This window comes from Lacerta agilis, chromosome 6 (assembly GCF_009819535.1).
Source record: "Lacerta agilis isolate rLacAgi1 chromosome 6, rLacAgi1.pri, whole genome shotgun sequence".
Lineage (NCBI taxonomy): Eukaryota > Metazoa > Chordata > Lepidosauria > Squamata > Lacertidae > Lacerta > Lacerta agilis.
The window spans coordinates 37696725-37714806 of NC_046317.1; the positions used below are offsets into that span (position 1 = coordinate 37696725).

An 18082-nucleotide genomic window follows, 5' to 3' on the forward strand; every position below is an offset into this window, starting at 1 on the left:
GAAAGGGACTTTGCATTAGGCTATATGCAACCTTGGCAGATTCTGCTTTCATAGCAAGTAGGCGGTCCCAGTTTTCAAGAAGTTTAGGGCAGGGTCTTATTCAAGCCAAGAAAGTAGTGAAAGCAGAACCAGAAGCAGTTTGGGGGTCAAGGAAAGGGGGGGAAGGCAGGGAGTTGGAGCAGGAGTAAGGGTTATGGCAGGGCAGAAAGGAGGTTTTGAAAACATAGAATCAAGAGTGCCGTAAGTAGGATTTGCAGTACAAATTTGCTTGGACTCAGTTTTACGGATGAGGAATCCTTAGGTGGTGGCCATATTTATATACTACTGCTGCTGCTTTTGAATTATGGTGCTGGAGGAGACTCTTGAGAGTCCCATGGACTGCAAGAAGATCAAACCTATCCATTCTTAAGGAAATCAGGCCTGAGTGCTCACTGGAAGGACAGATTCTGAAGCTGAGGCTCCAATACTTTGGCCACCTCATGAGAAAAGAAGACTTCCTGGAAAAAAAACCTGGTGTTGGGAAAGATTGAGGGCACAAAAAGAAGGGGATGACAGAGGACAAGATGGTTGGACAGTGTTCTCGAAGCTACGAACATGAGTTTGACCAAACTGTGGGAGGCAATGGAAGATTTCACCTCCATCTCCAACTGACCACAGTTTAATGTTACATCCGAATCTTAAAATGTAGCTAATCTGAACTAAGGTGTGTGGACACCAGTCAGCTTCATAAAGTGAGGTTTGCATTCAGCAAAGCATAGTTAAAACTAGCCACAGTTTGTCCAGCTTATGACATAACACTAATTGGCCGTTAATTAAAAAGTGGAAGTGAAAGCTTCCCATTTTCCTCCAGGACACAAGGCATCTTGTTGCCTGAAGCAAATAGCAACATGCTCCACACACCCCTTTTCATGTACAAAAACTAACAAGCAGTTAAGTCTTGCTTTAACACATACAGTGTGATAGCATCTGTCTGTACGTATATCTCTGTGCACCTGAGGACAGCAGGCTAGTTTAGGCATATTGCACACATATTTCTAATCTCCAATGGAGGGGAATTGTTGAGAAACAGAATTCCTCAGGAGGAATTGAAAGGGACCACTGCTACCTCCCCTAGCATCTGCACCTGAGATAATTCCCTTACTCTGCCTAGAGGTAGGCTGGCAGTGTATCTCATGGCAGTGCAAAGCAGAACAGGGAAGGTGTGAGCCTGAGATTTGCACAGGAACATTGATGTAACAGTAAAGCATAGTTTATTATTACATCCAAACAAAGTCAGTATGAGCATGTTTTAAAGCATTTCAGCACAATTCTAAAGTACAGAAACATTGCCTTTTCAAAATAATGATCCTCAGTACTCTGAACATTCTATATTTCAACCAGATTGCTAGGTTATACATTGGCTGCATGTTGCAATTACAGTTGCACCATATTTCTCAAGTTCTTTCTGCTAGTGACGACTTTTCGCCTAAGAAATGCAATACAATTTGCTGCTAATTTAAGTTCAAAATAATATTACAAAAATGTTAAGACTATGCAGACTCATCCTAATCAATTAAATGTGCCTGGTTATTAAACCCAAATTTGTAAAGGAGCAGATAAGCCAAGCACTTTCCCTGAAATAAATTGATAATTGCATCTTCACATTTTCAGGGGTCAGGGGCAAAGCATTGCACTGATTGAGCTAAAAGGAAATATCAGATTAACAATTAATTAGTGTGTTCCCACTCTGTGTTGTAGGGAGATGCATTAATCGGAGGCTGCTTTGCAATGGAGATGATGACTGTGGGGATCAGTCAGATGAAAGAAATTGTAAGAAAGTATATAAAAAGTGCAACCAGGAGATGGAACAATATTGGGGAATACAAATGCTAGCAAGTGGGTAAGCAGTTCCATCATATTTCCAGAAACAGGACTGATGCCAAATGGAACAGTTTGCAGTTCTACCTTTAGAATTGATGTGGGAACCCTTTTTTCAGCTTGAGGGTCACATTCATTTCTGGGCAATCTTCCCCAGAGTGTCAATGGTGGGTGGGACCAGAGGTAAAAGTAGGAGGAGCAACAAATGTAAATTTTACCTTTATTCAGCAGGTTAGTTTCTGCACCCACCCACCCCTACCCTACATTCAGACCACCATGAGGAATTAACTGAGTTCAAGGAAACATTCCAAAAACAGTCAAGGAGGGTGTGAAACTAGGCTGGTGAGACTGTGGCCTGGGAAGAGGTGAGGTGATCAGGAAGGGGAAATGGTTTTGGAGAGTCTCAAGGGCCAGATAAATAGGCCTAGAAAACAACATTTGGCTCAGGGGCCTGGCTGAGATTTCACACTCCTGCTTTAGAAGATAAGAACTATCAATAAATTCCATGACTGCTTAGAGAAAAGGAGGATTTTGAGACACAGTCTCATACTTCCTATAAAAGTAGCCATGTTACCCTGTTGCAGCAGAATTTTACAACAGGTGTTAGAAACTTCATACAGTTTAGCTCCATCTGAACCTTCATCAGCTCATAGGAAGAATCTACTTCACCACCACCTGTTCATTGCCCAGGAAAGGGCACAGCTTTTAATTTAAACATGGAACCAAAAGAATTACAGCAAGCTTAGATACTATTTCAATAGCTCAACTTAACATGTTTGTTTTAGCTGAACCACCATTTCAGAAAAAGGTCTGACCAGAGTAAAAACAGAACAAAGCTTATATAGTAGCTCAAGCACAGCACACAAAGAGTTATAAAACATTGAAACATTCCTAAACATCCTTCTACAAACATCAAGAAAGGTTACAGGTCATGAGAAGTAAAATACACATGGCTCCAAACTTTAACTTCGCCCCTGCAATTACCTTGGGGTGCCCCTAACTGCTCTGGCCATTGGGTCTCAAATGTCCTACTATATCAGAGTTTCCTTAGCAACCAGGCCTTCCACACAGTTGTTGACATTCCTTTCCCTATCTGTTCCTTGGAACATCTCAAGGAGATGCCAGATTTCTTCACCCCGGTGCTAACTCAAAGCAGTAGCAGCAAAACATCCTGAGTGACCATTTGTGCCACTTTCAGGGTCAGATAGCAAAGGAGTTTATCGCAAAAGTCATAAAATGCAGGCACACCAAAACAGCACTAATACATTCTAGCCAAAGGTCCAATACAATTAATATTGGAACGTTTTTAAAATAAAAAATAAATATTCTACACCCTGGGTGTCCCAAATCCCTGGCCTACCTGGTGGCAAGTCAGTATGTCAAGTTCCCAAGTCCAGGGTCAGTCCACATGCCCAAAGTCCCACAGAGATCCTGGAGCATCCAAGTTGAAGTCCATCAACTCAGGCAGTTAGTTGAGCAGACACAGCACCTCAGTGATTGCAGCATCTGGGCTTGACGAGGCATGTGACCCTCACCTGTTTTGAGCCTACTGTAGCTGAGGAATCACATAGCGAGCCCCACCTGGCCAGCTAGGGAGTTGGGCTGTGAGTTATTGCCTGCCCCAGACTCCTAGAGAGACTCAGAGCCTGCCTCAGAGCCTGCTGTGTTTGTGGAGACAGGGACCCCCTCTGGCTCTGGTGGTGGGTCTTGCTGCTCTGTTTCCTGTGCACTGATCCCCGCTTCCACCCCCTCATCACCCCCCTGTCTGGAAAGCACAGTACAGTAGTTGCAATCTGGTATAGATAATACTGAACTGACTGAGCCAGTGGTCTGACTTCAGTATAAGGCAACTTGCTATGTTTCTGTTGCATATACTATAGCCTTTCTCTCACACAAGCCCCTGTCCACCCATATATATGTCTAGGAAGGAAGCAATGGAACAGGTTTTAACTGTTTCAGGTTTTAACCATTTTAACTCATCATGGACTGCCACACAAGACTGCTGGGTTCTGTTCAGCTTAGTGGGTTACAAGTAGTGCAAGTACTCTCCTGGATGGTAACAGAATATAATTTGTTCACTGTGTCTGGGGAAAGCAGTATGCTTGATAGGCTGCTATTACAGACCCAATTTTGACACACACACACACACACACACACACACACACACCCCATTTCCTGCATTACTGCTTTTTTAAAAATTGTGTAGCTTTTCCAAAGCCAAAACAGGCCAGGTACTGCTTCGTTAGTTGGGCTAGAATATTGAATGCTCTGATTACAGACCTCATATGAACTAAAATATGTAGCCAAAAGAAGATGTATAATTTACTTTGAATAACCAATGTTGTAAGCATGGCAACTTTATCCATTTCCCTTCTCCCCAGATTAAATATTTTCACAAACAACCTGGAAGGATTGGTTTTAGACTATAAATACTACGCTGGAGCGTGTTCTCCCCAGTATATCGGAGACACCAATTTCAGAAAACCATACAATGTAGAAAGCTATTTGGCAGAGGTATGTATTAAAGAGCTGTATGTGCAGTTAAAATTCCTAGGATTGTTGATACATCAAGTCATTCATTAAAGTGAAAACAATGCTCAACCAAATATTTGTTTTATGCTTACTTGTTTTATGTGAAGTCCAAGTCACTTGGGCTTTCTCAAGTACAGTACTCTACATATGTGTGTTAGAGATAATCCAGAAGACCTCTTCACAGATAGTATCAGGTATTATGAGTTGCATTTTTCCTTCATAAGGAAGATTTTTCATATTTTCAGCAAAGCAGCTAAGGATTCTGTCTCTCTTTTAATGAATCAGCAATACACATTTCTGTGATATATTGTTGAGGCACTTAACTTTCTACCATATGCCTTATGTGTAAAACATGTCTGCATGTGGACAACTATGTATTTATTTAATTATGAATGCCATTTATTTGCTGTCACATACAAAATATTGCTTTGCAATAAATTTATTTATTGGTTTGCAATAAATATATAGAATGAAAACTACAAAAATTATGATAACTTTAGGCGTGGAATCAGGATACAAAAAGTTCCTTATTCTTGTTTTTTGTTTAGACCAAAGGCAAATATGAATTTGCATTGACTGAATATGAATCTTATTCAAGTTTTGAAGAGAATGTCTCCAAGGCAAAAGCGAAACAACAAAGCTTCAGCATTGGCATAAAAATACCAGGCAAATTCGAATTTAGTTACAGTAATGATGACAAGAGGTACCAGAAGTACATTCAGAGGACAAAACGATTTTCTTCAACGGTAAACATGCTTCTTCTTAACTCTAGGTTCATTTTAGTGCGAAAATGTGTTATATGGACAGTTTTAGAAACACTGTGTACTGTGTTTTGAAGTTAGGAAAAGTAGGGGTGTTTTTAGTTTTGCTCAAATGTTTTCACACCACACTTAGAGCCGAAAATCACTATATTCAGAGAATTCTTTCTATTGTCACATCACCCTTTCTGAATTAGCTCCAAAACAATGGTTCAGGTCTGGGATCATTTTGACACATTGCTCAGTCCACACCATACATTTAAAGCGCAATCTTTGCACTTCACACAGTCATGGCTTCTCAAAGAGTACTGGAAGCTATAGGTCAGTGGTGGCGAACCTATGGCACGCATGCCAGACTTGGAATGCAGAGCCCTCACTGCTGTCATGCCTGCCATCGGGCCATCCGTGGTGTTGTTTCCCCCCCCATTTGTTCTCCCACTCCCCCCCCACACACACTACAGCTTGCGTCTGCTGTTGAAACCTGAAACCTTTTTTCTTTCTTTTTTCTTTTTCTTTTTCTTTCTGTTAGCCAGAGATTGTGTTCGGCAATTGGTCTGTTTTTCAATTTGCTGCGTCAGTGGCTATTTCTGATTGGGTGTAACAGTGTTCATTTTTTAACCCTTATTGTGCTGGGGGGGGTTGGCGCTTTGGCAGACGATGATGTCGGTGCTGTACGTTAGTTCCAGCGAAGGTATTATTCATAATTTATTTCTGTTCTCCCCCCCAAAAAAAGCTCAGCAGCTTTGGGGTGTCCCCCCCAAAAAGCAAAGCAACTTTTGTGCGACCCCCCCCCCCAAAAAAGCTCCAAAACTTTGGTCAGCAGCTCCCAAAAAAGAAGCTCAACAACTTTGGGGAGCCCCTCCCAAAAAAACTCAACAGAAAACTCAACAACTCTGGGCACTTTGCGATAAAAAGTGGGTTTTGGTTTGCAGTTTGGGCACTCAGTCTCTAAAAGGTTCGCCACCACTGCTCTAGGTTGTTAAGGGTGCTTAGAAGAATTTGGATTTGATATCCCCGCTTTTCACTACCCGAAGGAGTCTCAAAGTGGCTAACATTCTCCTTTCCCTTCCTCTCCCACAACAAACACTCTGTGAGGTGAGTGGGGCTGAGAGACTTCAGCTGCATGTGGAGGAGTGGAGACACGAACCCAGTTCCCCAGATTACGAGTCTACCGCTCTTAACCACTACACCACATTGGCTTAGAGTTGTTAAAAGACCCTTGTTTCCCTCACAGAGCTACAGTTCTCAGAGTTGTTTAACAATCCATCTCTCTTCAGTGGCAAGTCTGGGAATTATAGTTCTAGGAGGATAAAATGCTCCAACCAACTCTCAGTACCCCTACCAAACTACAGCTCCCAGAAGTCTTGGGGGGAAGCCATAGCTCTTTAAAGTAGGTTCATAGTGCTTTAAATGTATGATGCGGATGCAGCTACAGTGACTTGCTGGGTCACATCTTCTGCAGTCCTGGCTTCATATGTAGGATTTCCATGTTGTCACCAGTGTCAATGTTGACCACCTAGGGGGCCCTGAATCCAAACACTCTTACCTGCTTTCCCCTCCCAGATGATCCATTTTTTTTTAAAAAGTATGTTTTTATTGATTTATCATAAACCTATATGCAAACTATCACATAACCTCATTCCCCGAGGGGGAACGAAGAAGATACAGTAACAGCTTTTTTCTAAACGAGTTGTCTTATTCATTGTATGGTAATCTTTTTCCCCTTTTCCTTTTTAAAGTAATGCCTATCATTGTCATAATCTTACGTCAACCACTTTGTGAAGTCTGCCTGAAAAGCGGTCTATACATACTTTTAAAATAAATAAATAAATAACGCCATACAAACAATAACAGAATGCTACACGGATCCATAATTTCAGGGAGGTTCCACAGAAGGAAAGTTGTGCAGCGATATATATTATATATGGGCAGCAAGCATATATATTGTGAAGAATTGGAATGAATGTCTGTGGAGGGGTGTATGCAAAAGATCTGGCCATGTAAAAGTGTGCATTTTTGTTTGTTGGATAAGGCTACAGGGGATGTGTGAGGGTACCCTGCAGGTATGATAGGAATTTGACAGGAAGGCTGGGTTCAAAGCCCCAGTGCCCCACCACTCACTTCTGCTTAAGAATCTGTTTTTCCAAGGGTAGCTTCTGAGATGGCTGCCTTCCTGTCCTTGGAATTTCCAGAGGGATGTCAGCATGTGCATAAAAGGCCATGCTAATGTTAAACTGGTGAAACAAGACAGGTGCTGTCAGTTCAGAATATGGCAATAGAAGCAAAGAAACCAAGCTATTCCACTGCAGGGCAGTCATGACAGTAATATATAATGAAAACTGCTTGCAGGCCTTACATAGTTTAATTATAGACTGAAGCAAGCCGATTCACCTTGGAAGAGTCGATGCATCCACTGAAATGCCTTGTTCAGGAAAGCAGTGTGGGTTGCATGAAATACTCACAGTTTCATTGTGGGAGGATGATACTGATCCATGTTGAATTTATTTCGAAACAAACTACTTAATACTTAAAAAGTGGGACTCGATTTCAGCACTACAAAATCCTCAAATTCTTCAGCTCACAGAATTATGGGGAGAAGAAACCTTATTATCACTGATATGAACAATTAAATATTTTTTTTAAAAGGTTATAAGATTTAGTTATGTAGGCAGGTTTTTTCCCAGCTGGAACTCAGTTCCGGCACCTTTCAGGTGCCATTGCCATTTTAAGAGAATGTGTGAGTTTCAACACCTCTTTTTCTAGAAAAATAGCACTGACAATTAGCATCATCATCATCATCATCATCATCAAGTGCATTAAGAAATCTGATTCAGTGCCAGAATAATTAGTGTATTTTTAATTCACTAATTAAACTTGAAGATTTATTTCAATGAATGAATCATATGAATACAGTTAGTTAGCTATACATATACCCCCCTCCCCCCAATGTAAAATATACATCTAGCTGGCACAACTTTCTTGAAGGTTACTGTTATTTTCTCATATTTTTGGCTTAGACATGAGTCTGGATATCTTTGTCACAAAGTCCATAGACTACCATACAACTCAGTGTTATTTCTGGCTTCACCCAAGGCAGAATGATTATTCAGTAGGGTTGGTGGGGCAGCACAGGACAGGCTTGTGAACCATGGCAGACTTGGGTACTATGGCACCCTGTGCGAAGCCAATATTTGGCACGCTCCCCTGCCTTCCCAAAGGCAGTCCCAGAGCACTCCAACATCCTTCCCAAAGCTGGGAAAGCACCAACTAGACTTTAGGAAGGAAAAGGAAGGACTCTAAGAGCCTCATATTTCCTTCCCAAAGCCCATTACCTCACTTGCTGGGCTTTGAGGTAGCGCCCCCTCTGGGCTTTGAGGTGGGCCAAAAGCAGCCTGGAGAGCACATATCAGACATTTCTGAACATGAAAAGGAGTAAAAGTCATGCTTCTTGGAGACTATGCAAAGTGACTGGAGAATGTGCATATTGCTGGGAGAATGTACAAAATGCAGCCAAAATAACAGCTGGAGAATGTACAAAATTCAGTCAATCTATGCACATTCCCCAAAACCTGTTGGGGAGTATGTATATTGACTAGGAAATGTGTACAGTTCTCTTTTCATGGAAGGATTATGTGCAGATTCTCCATGAGACCTGATGAATGGGTGCACGCCCCCATCTTTTATTAGAATACCTGTGCTTTCTAGAAACAACTAAAGATGCTGTTGTTCAAACCAACTTTTTCAACCTTAGGTATTCATTTTGTATCATTTAAAAACCTATTTTCAGTTGTTTTTGTACTATTTTAAAATCTATTTGTAGTGGTTTATAAGTCACCTTGAAACAAATGTAAAAGGTAATAAATCAGTCAAAGCACCATCATCATCACCTGTACATTTATTTCACACTGAGGTTCAGTGTGATATATTTTTCATATATTATTGTATTTCCAAAATGTATTTAATGCAAGCAGCAACATAGATTGCGGTAAATATACCTATGGATGTATAAATATATATAGGGGCCTGTAATGCAATAGTGGAAGACTTTACAAAGATCCTATCTCTCATTTGAATGCATTTGCTTCAATTTAGTCTACAAAATTTATCCATGCCCGTTCCGAATTGGAAGTTGCCCAATATAAACTGAAGAGTCGGAATTTAATGCTCCACCATGAGTTCTTCCAGAGACTTCTTCGCTTGCCTTTAGAGTACAGCTATGGGGAATATCGAGAACTCTACAGAGACTACGGAACACATTACATTACTGAAGCTACCCTTGGTGGAATTTATGAATATACATTGATCTTGAATAATGAGCAGCTTCAAAGAGCAGGTATGTGGGCAGAGATGGCTGTAGACAAACCAGATTGTATTTTTGCTGATGTGGAACTATGTTCTGAACCCAGTGCAGGTATTTGACATCACACAATTGAGTAAAGCAATAGGTACCTGATTAATTCATTTTCCTGCAAAGAGATTTGTTTGTTTGATTTAGCTGGGTGCTGACTGTCAGGCTTATTCAGGGACAAAACAACAAATATTTGTGATTACATGTCTGTATCATTCTGCTGGTGACTTTGTTTGTTGTTATTTGCTCAGATTTTAAAAAGCATCTGTCTAATCTGAGCACTTACTATTATTATGTGTGATACTGCTAATCCCACTATCTTTGACTCACGAACCCAATGGACCTGGTTATCATTTTGACACAGAACTTTCAAGGCATAACCATTCAGCTTGTAGCTCAGTACATTTACATTGGGGGCCTTCGTAACTTGCATATATATTATTTAATTTTTTAGTCTAGCATTTGATTCCTGAGTATGAAACAAGATAAATAAAGGCAATGTAACAAGTCGTGTTGATATTTAATACCTTAAGGAACAAGGAAGGTATTTATCAGACACGATGCCATCTTGTATACAGTATTCATTTCCCTCACCCCCAAGAGTTGAGATGAAGTAATGAGGTTACAAGACCGGCCACCAAGAAAGGCAAAATTGTCATTCATAAGAAGTTGGTGGTGGCTCCAGCTCTCTTTAATGGAATCCTTTCCCAAAGGAGGTGTGACAGATGCATGCAATTGGCCTTTCTGGAAAGTCTAAAAAGTTTCTAATTTTGCCAGGCTGTTCTGTTGTTTTAGCTCCAGGTTTTAATTCTGACTCTGGGTTTGGTTTGGTTTTTTTACATATTAGTGTGTGATTGTTGATTTTGCTGCTTTTATTATTTTAGATCAATGCAAACCACTTGAAGATGTGGGTTTTTTTTTAAAAAAAATCCATCATTTATAACAAGGAAGTAATAAGTAATAAGTGGAAATTTAGTGTGGGATAATTATTGTCACATAGGTTGGTATCATGCAGAAATATCTGCAATGTTTTGTGTTTCCTTTGTTGCTTCTGTATGATGACTGTGGCCTATAAGCATCACAGAAATGATGGTCATTTAAGCTACAATCCAGTACCAGGGAGGAAGCTGCATTTAACCTTGTGGGACATGCTTTGTGTACACAGGGGTGTATAAGGTTGCACTGTTAAAAGTATTTTTTCAACCAGTTGAAAATGGCTCAGAAACACTTCCCAAGAACAACAAAGTGGCTAAATCCATTGATAAAATCTGAAGCTAACGCCCTCTCAATCTTGTAGGTTCTCTAAGGTTTCTAGTTGTGCCACTCCTCTCCATTTCTGTAAGCATACAGATCGTAGGACTCTGAGGAGCGGTAAATAATTTACTGGGACGACTCTCCTATCTGACATTGCTCTTACTGCTTGATGGATGGATGCTTTCACAAGGGCTAGTGTTTGTTGTGTAGAACAAAGAGAGCTTTGGGCTGTTAATCAATAGCTTCAGTCTCTTGTTTACCCATTGGCAACGGGAGCTTGACAAACTGTCTGTAGAAGGTCTTACTGGATTCCTCTCTATGACATGCAGTGACTTGGATCCAGAGAAGTCCATGCACACAAACAAAGCACTTCTGTGCAACCAGCACTTCTGTGGTGTCTGATGCTCTGGAAGTCCAGCAGCATTTTCCAGGGAGTTTTCAGGGGATGTGGGAGCTCAGGAGATGGGAAGCTGTAAAATTCCTGGTCATGAAGATAAAACCTCATTCAGTGCTTCCAATCTCAGCCAATCTGTTTTCTCATTTATTGGATAGCAAGAGGATAGGACAGGGATGGGAAATAGTAGCCCTTAGGCTATATCTGGGCCATGACACATCTGGTCTGTGGCCTCTCCACCTCAGCCCTGCACACCCCTCTATAGAAATCGGACTTCCAGGGGAAGCTCCCATTGGAGCCTATGAGAGCTTCCCCCCACCCCCAATCTAAGCATGATTGCTTTGTGAAGGGTGCTATTTTCTTTGGAAACACAGCTGTGGATGGAGAGAATAGACTAGAATAGAAGATGTTACACTACTATTGTTAGTGAAGAATTTATCCTCCATTGTGTGTAATGTTAGATAGATAGATACTGATACTGATGATATTGATATTGATATATATATAGTAGCCCAGTCTTTCTCTAAGGGCCAAGGTAGATGCGATATTTATCACATACTTTGGCATTGTGCAGCTGTTGTTTGTTTGTTTAACAAATAGTGGGGGAGCTTTAACTCATCATTGTTCACCTCATGCACAAGCCCCATCCCCACTATTTGCAAGGGGGAGAAAGCTCCCATTGGTGCTAATGACAGCTTTCCTCCCACTGCAATAGCAGGCACAGAGGGTTGATTCCATCAAGACCATGGTAGGGCAATGGGTTAAACTCCCCCTCCTTCCAAGTAGACACCTGTTTTTATATGGCCTTCTGAGGGGCTCTCTAGCTGTTTTCTGCTTACCCAATGCCAATTGGGAGGGGGCTTGGCCTAGTGGTGGAAAGCACCTGCTTTGCATACAGAGGGTCTCAGGCAGGCTTCCTCAACCTTGGCCCTCCAGATGTTTTGAGACTACAATTCCCATCATCCCTGACCACTAGTCCTGCTAGCTAGGGATCATGGGAGTTGTAGGCCAAAAACATCTGGAGGGCCGAGGTTGAGGAAGCCTGGTCTCAGGTTCAATCCTCAGCATCTCCAGGTAGGGCTGGGATTGTTACCTACCTGAAATGCTGGAGCGTCAAAGCTACTCATTGTAGACAATGCAGAGGTAGATAGAACAAAGGTCTCACTCAATATAAGGCAGCTTCTTTTGTTCCTATGTTCCCGTTTTCTGTCTCTGTTGCCATTCCCAGCAACGTGGATCCAGAGGGTCAGGAGACACTCGGAGCAGCTGGGGTTGGGTGCATTCTTCCTGATAGTGGAAGTGTCATACACTCACTCAGACTTTGGATTCAAACCTGTTTCTTTTAATAAATATTGTGTTCTCTCTCTCTCTCTCTCTCTCTCTCTCTCTCTCTCCCTCAAGGCTACTCTTTAAGCGATGTCCGGTCTTGTACAAATCACGGAGTCAAAGTTGGTGCAAATATTTATGGCGTTTATCTATCGGCTGGAATATCAATTGCAGGTTGTGATGCCATTTTAAAAGAAATTGGAGGTAAGTGAACCATGGTCAAGGAATGTGAACAATCCACACACTAATTTAGAAAATTTCATTCATGTACAAAATACTTGTTTCAAAAAGAAAACAATTTTGTTAAAAGGTGACTGTAATTGTTGATAAAACTAGAGTTTTACAGGAGATAGTTTTGTAAAAAGCATATTTTATTTTGAAACGTACCAGTCCATTGAAAAACAATGGGCAGCTATAATGTTTCAGTGATTGTTACAAACATAGGAAACAGAGATAATAGTAGCCCTTTTGTATATATCCCTCAAAACATACTAAAATAATAACACAAACGAAGAAAGAGAAAAGGAAGGCAGAAAAAGGACCACCAGCAGTTTACCAAAGACACACTAAATAAATCAATTTAAAGTAAGGCATGACTGATCTTTGATAGTTTTATAAAATAGTAATTATAAACAGGGCTTAAAGCGGACTTCCCCAACCTGTTGCCCTTCAAGTGTTTTAGACTACAACTTGAATAGCTCCCATGCTGGCTGGGGCAGACTAGTGTTGTGATCCAAAATCTCTTGAAGACAATATCTCTTGAGGATACCAGAAAGCTAATCTAGAGGATCACAAAGATACAATTTAAAAAATAATTAAAGATGATTGCATAAAACAGTGAATAATTCCTTACTCACTTGCAGCTCGTTGCTTATATTCCCTCTGTTTAACAGTATTAAATTTAAGATTATACAAGTGGACATTGCAGTGCCCCAAGGTGCTAAGTGGCTTGTTCCTCTTCACATTTCTGGACAGCCTGGTGCAGGAATCTTGTGCTATTCAGGTTGGGGTTGGGGAAGTTTCAAGAGTGGAGAAGTCTTGATGGGCACTTAAAAAAAAAAGTTACCTCACCTTATCCTGCTGTGCTATATTACTAACACTTGATCAGGTGTGGATAACCTTTGGCCCTCCAGATGTTGCTAAACTATCATTCCCGCCAGCCCCAGAAAGCATGCCTGGTTGCCAGGGATTCTGGGAGTTGTAGTTCAGCAACATCTAGAGCGCCAAAGGTTCCAGACACCTGCACTAGAGGTTTGAAAGGTTCAAACTTGAGCATTTGAAGCTTTATTATCAGGGGATTTTATTGCCAGGGGGTGTCTTGAAATCTTGAAAGTAAAAGAGCATTAAGAGCGGTAGACTTGTAATCTGGTGAACTGGGTTCGCGTCTCTGCTCCTCCACATGCAGCTGCTGGGTGACCTTGGGCTAGTCACACTTCTTTGAAGTCTCTCAGCCCCACTCACCTCACAGAGTGTTTGTTGTGGGGGAGGAAGGGAAAGGAGAATGTTTGCCGCTTTGAGACTCCTTTGGGTAGTGATAAAACAGGATATCAAATCCAAACTCCTCCCCTTCTTCTTCTTCTTCTTCTTCTTCTTCTTCTTCTTCTTCTTCTTCTTCTTCTTCCCTATCCTTCTGAAACATCCTGGGTTCATTATTAGAAGGAAGGATGGCATTCTGTCTTCAGCATTGTATGCAGGAGGTCTTTCCACTTGTGTAAATCATTGCTTGATGTTACAGTTATCAGATGATAAATATTCATGTATGGATGCACATGTAATCTGAATTGATGTGTTTAATTGTGCCTCTACAGATAACACAGCAGAAAAGAAATTTGTGGAGGACTTTGTCGCCCTTGTTCGTGGAGGTGCAAGCGAACATGTAACAACACTTGCTTACAAAGACCTGCCCACTGCAGAACTGATGCAAGAGTGGGGAGATGCTGTTCAGTACAACCCTGAAATCATCCGGATGAAGGTGATATAAAGCAATCACAACACTATATTGACACACTGAAATATGTTTGGGAATACAAGGCTTGTACAAATTTGCTAAAATTTAAGTATGTGAATTTCAAAATTTCACATTGGATTTGAAGCTGTGATGTAATCAAGATGGAAAAATAAATTTGATTACATGATTGAAATAGAAAAGACATGATCAATTAAATTTCACATTAGTTTCTATCCAGAGAAGTGATTGGAAGCGGTCAGTAGGAGATTACTTTACTGTGCCCTAAATTCCCCAAGGAGCTCCTATGCCTCTCCTAAGGGTTGGGTGCTCTCATGGAAGGTGTCTCCATCCATCTCCATCCATATTTTTTTAAAAAGCATTTTCCACCCAATTCAGGAGTAGAGATTGGCGGATCTGTCAATTTCGGTTCCCTCTTTCTCATTTCCCTGGTCATAAATTCAGTTCTCCGCATTTTGCAGCAATGTGCAATTATCCTCATGACAATTCATTAGCGTTCTCGTGCAATTTTTTCTTAACACAACTTTGTATGCAGCTTTAACATTCTTGCAAGCTATTTCCCAAATATATTTTTGTATGTTATTTCCCCCCAATATCTTCATTTTTATGCACACTTACCCCATATATATGCATTTATACAAACATTGTTTATTTGGAGAACTGCATTGCAAAAACTGGATGTGTGAATTCTGAAGGATGGCTACACTGTAGTTTTGGAAAGTGAAAATTTCATCGATTCAGCTATAAATGAAAACTGAGTTGAATTTCTGTTCCATCCCTATTCTGGAGTATTTACTCTGGAGGAGGAAGGGATACGAAGGGTGGGCAAGCTTTAGTCCTTGGGTTGCATGTAGCCCTGAGCCTCATTTCAAAAGACCCGTGTAGGCTAACAATTCAGACCTCTGGCGATAGCAATCTCTTCTCCAATTGCTGGGAAGAAAGGAGAGTTCAGAAAGAGAGTGAAAGCTGGTAAAGAGAGAGGAACTGGGGCTCTGCCCACTGGCTGGTTTGTACCTTACCCACGAGCAAGTTGCCCCCCACCCCAAAAGATTATCATCAAAGGAGCATGGACCTTGACCCGAAAAGGTCCCCCAATTCTAGTTTAACACTAGCTATTAAAATCTGATTGTGAGGGGTGGATATAATGGATATAGTGTTCAAGTATTATCTCTGAAGACAGTGACCGTGGAGGGAAGCTGAGTTTGACTCTCTTTCAAAGGTGCCACTGATGCCCACCCACCACTTGGTTTGGGAGGAGAGTAGTGATGGGTAGCACAGCTGGGTCAGACCAACAAGGGGCTCTTCTGAGGCCTGGGGTCAGTGCCAGACCTGAGCAAACACTGGGTGTTGGGTCTGAGGCCCACAGCCAGCATGGCCAATGGTCAGGGCGAATGGAAGTTATAATCCAAATCTTGAACTATGTAACTTCAATGGCCAGAAGTGCCTTTAATCAGCTGTGACAGGTGCAACAACTATGGCTGTTCCTGGACAAGGAAAACATGACCACAGTAGTTCAGGCATTGGTGACTTCAAAACTGGATGACTGCAATGCACTCTAAAAACATTTTTAATTTACAGTATACTGTATTACCACTTCCCCCCTTCCCCTCTCAATGTAGGTGGAGCCGCTGTATGAATTAGCAACTGCCACCACCTTTGCAAATGCAAACACTCTGAAACAAAACTTGAGGCGTGCCCTGGAAGAGTTCCAACAGGAAACGAGTAGCTGTCACTGCACTCAGTGCCAGGGCAATGGAAACGCTTTCTTGAAAGGTAAGATCTGGCCTCTCCCCTTTCATGCCCGACATTGCTGATCAGGAGAGAGTGCACTTTTGCCCCGGCTGTCTTCATTTTCCCATTAAATATCACGAAGGGAATATAATAAGATGAGATATTCATTTAAATGTCACTATTGTTTCGTGGGCAGTGCAGCGAGATAGCGGACTGTGCTGCTTTGGCAAGTGGAATGTAATCTTAATCATTTACATTTAGGAAGGCTTTTCCAACTCAATTATGCATAAAACACAAAGTTGCAATCTGCTTGAAATCTCTTTCGGAAATAGCTTTGCTAAGCTTAGCAAGCTGACTAGCTCTCTGGCCATTAATTAGTGTTTCTCCCAGCTCTTGGAAGATGAAATGCCATCTGCAACTGCTAAAGACTGTTATCATTATCATCACCAGAGATTCTGCACTGAGCGCTTCCCCCACCCTGCTCACGTTTTGGGAAGCTCTTGCTTTGAAGATGACACTGGCTTCACTGCACAGGGGAAAGTAATTTTTGAATTGTAATAAAATGAGTCACTCGGACATATGAAGCTGTCTTCATACTTTGTTAGGGTATCGGTACATCAAGAATGATCGGCGCTGTGAGCAGCTACCCAATAAGTCTCAGTGCAAAGACAGGGAGAGGGCGAACTGTCTGATATCAAGACACACTGTTTGTGCAGCTAGCTCAGTAGGGCCAGCTCTGATTAGCAGTTGCTCTCCAGGGTCTCAGGTCTCAGGGGTCTTGCACATCAATCACCTGTTGGCAAAACACGAGGATTATCAAGACCCTTGTAGGCAGCTATGCATTGGTGGTGGGTTGCATTTGGCTTGGTGCATCACAAGTTCTGCAAGATCAGCAGTTTTCAACCTTTTCAGACCCAGACACACCTTTAACTGAAGCATGCAACTAGGGACCCCTTTCTTTCTTTTTTCTTTACTGTCAGATCAGGCTTCAGTCTAGTGGTGGCTCCTGAACAACCAGTTGAAGACTAGTGTTCATGATAAGCATAGTTTCAACACTACTGAGATAAGGGCGAGGAGCACTCCCATTTACAACCCTCTTGCAGAAGTACAAGGTCAGCTTTTCTTGTGTTGTTACTGCCACCTCTTTAGAAAGGACTGGGATAGAGCCGACACTGTGCTGATTGCTTCCCACCCTTTCTACACTGTGAATTTTTTTTCACCTGCTTCTTGAGGCTTTGTGTGAATATAAAATGGGTTCAGAAGTACTGTTGACTCTACCTACTGTGCTTTTCAGGGACTCGCTGTGAGTGCATATGCCCCCTGGGACATCAGGGTCTTGCCTGTGAAAACACACTAAGGACAGGTAAGAGATTAAAATGTTTTTTTAAAAAAAGAAAAAGAAAAAATAAAAAAGAAAAGAAGAAGAAGAAGAAGAAGAAGAAGAAGAAGAAGAAGAAGAAGAAGAAGAAGAAGAGGAGTTTGGATTTGATATCCTGCTTTATCACTACCCTAAGGAGTCTCAAAGCGGTTAACATTCTCCTTTCCCTTCCTCCCCCACAACAAACACTCTGTGAGGTGAGTGGGGCAGAGAGACTTCAAAGAAGTGTGACTAGCCCAAGGTCACCCAGCAGCTGCATGTGGAGGAGTGGAGAAACGAACCTGGTTCCCCAGATTACGAGTCTACCACTCTTAACCACTACACCACACTGGCTCTCTCAAACTATTTTCTCCCAAACTATTGGGAGAAAATGACTACAGAATGATGTACTTGTTTGTTTTTATTTAGAAGTATTTACATACGGCTTTATATTTAAACTGTCCAAAGCAATTTGGATGCTACCTATCCTTTTCTTACTCATCTAAGGTGGTTTGCCAGAGTAAAATATAATTCTGTAATATGTATATTTTGTGGGTGG

At 41.5% G+C, this 18082-nt stretch overlaps 1 protein-coding gene and 1 long non-coding RNA gene across 2 annotated transcripts in view; one reads left to right on the forward strand and one right to left on the reverse strand.

Annotated features, from left to right (window-relative positions):
- Nucleotides 1-3344, reverse strand: part of LOC117048315 — a 58930-nt gene extending 55586 nt beyond the window's left edge. The window contains exon 1 of the long non-coding RNA XR_004426830.1: nucleotides 3218-3344. This is a non-coding gene — a long non-coding RNA (uncharacterized LOC117048315). The remainder of the gene's footprint in view (nucleotides 1-3217) is intronic.
- The window catches only part of C8B (complement C8 beta chain), a 32234-nt gene that overhangs the window by 12053 nt on the left and 2099 nt on the right, over nucleotides 1-18082 (forward strand). Inside the window, exons 4-11 of the mRNA XM_033152000.1 lie at nucleotides 1738-1879; nucleotides 4239-4371; nucleotides 4938-5135; nucleotides 9240-9480; nucleotides 12545-12673; nucleotides 14278-14441; nucleotides 16055-16208; nucleotides 17461-17529. Coding sequence (XP_033007891.1) covers nucleotides 1738-1879; nucleotides 4239-4371; nucleotides 4938-5135; nucleotides 9240-9480; nucleotides 12545-12673; nucleotides 14278-14441; nucleotides 16055-16208; nucleotides 17461-17529 — 1230 coding nt within the window. The remainder of the gene's footprint in view (nucleotides 1-1737; nucleotides 1880-4238; nucleotides 4372-4937; nucleotides 5136-9239; nucleotides 9481-12544; nucleotides 12674-14277; nucleotides 14442-16054; nucleotides 16209-17460; nucleotides 17530-18082) is intronic.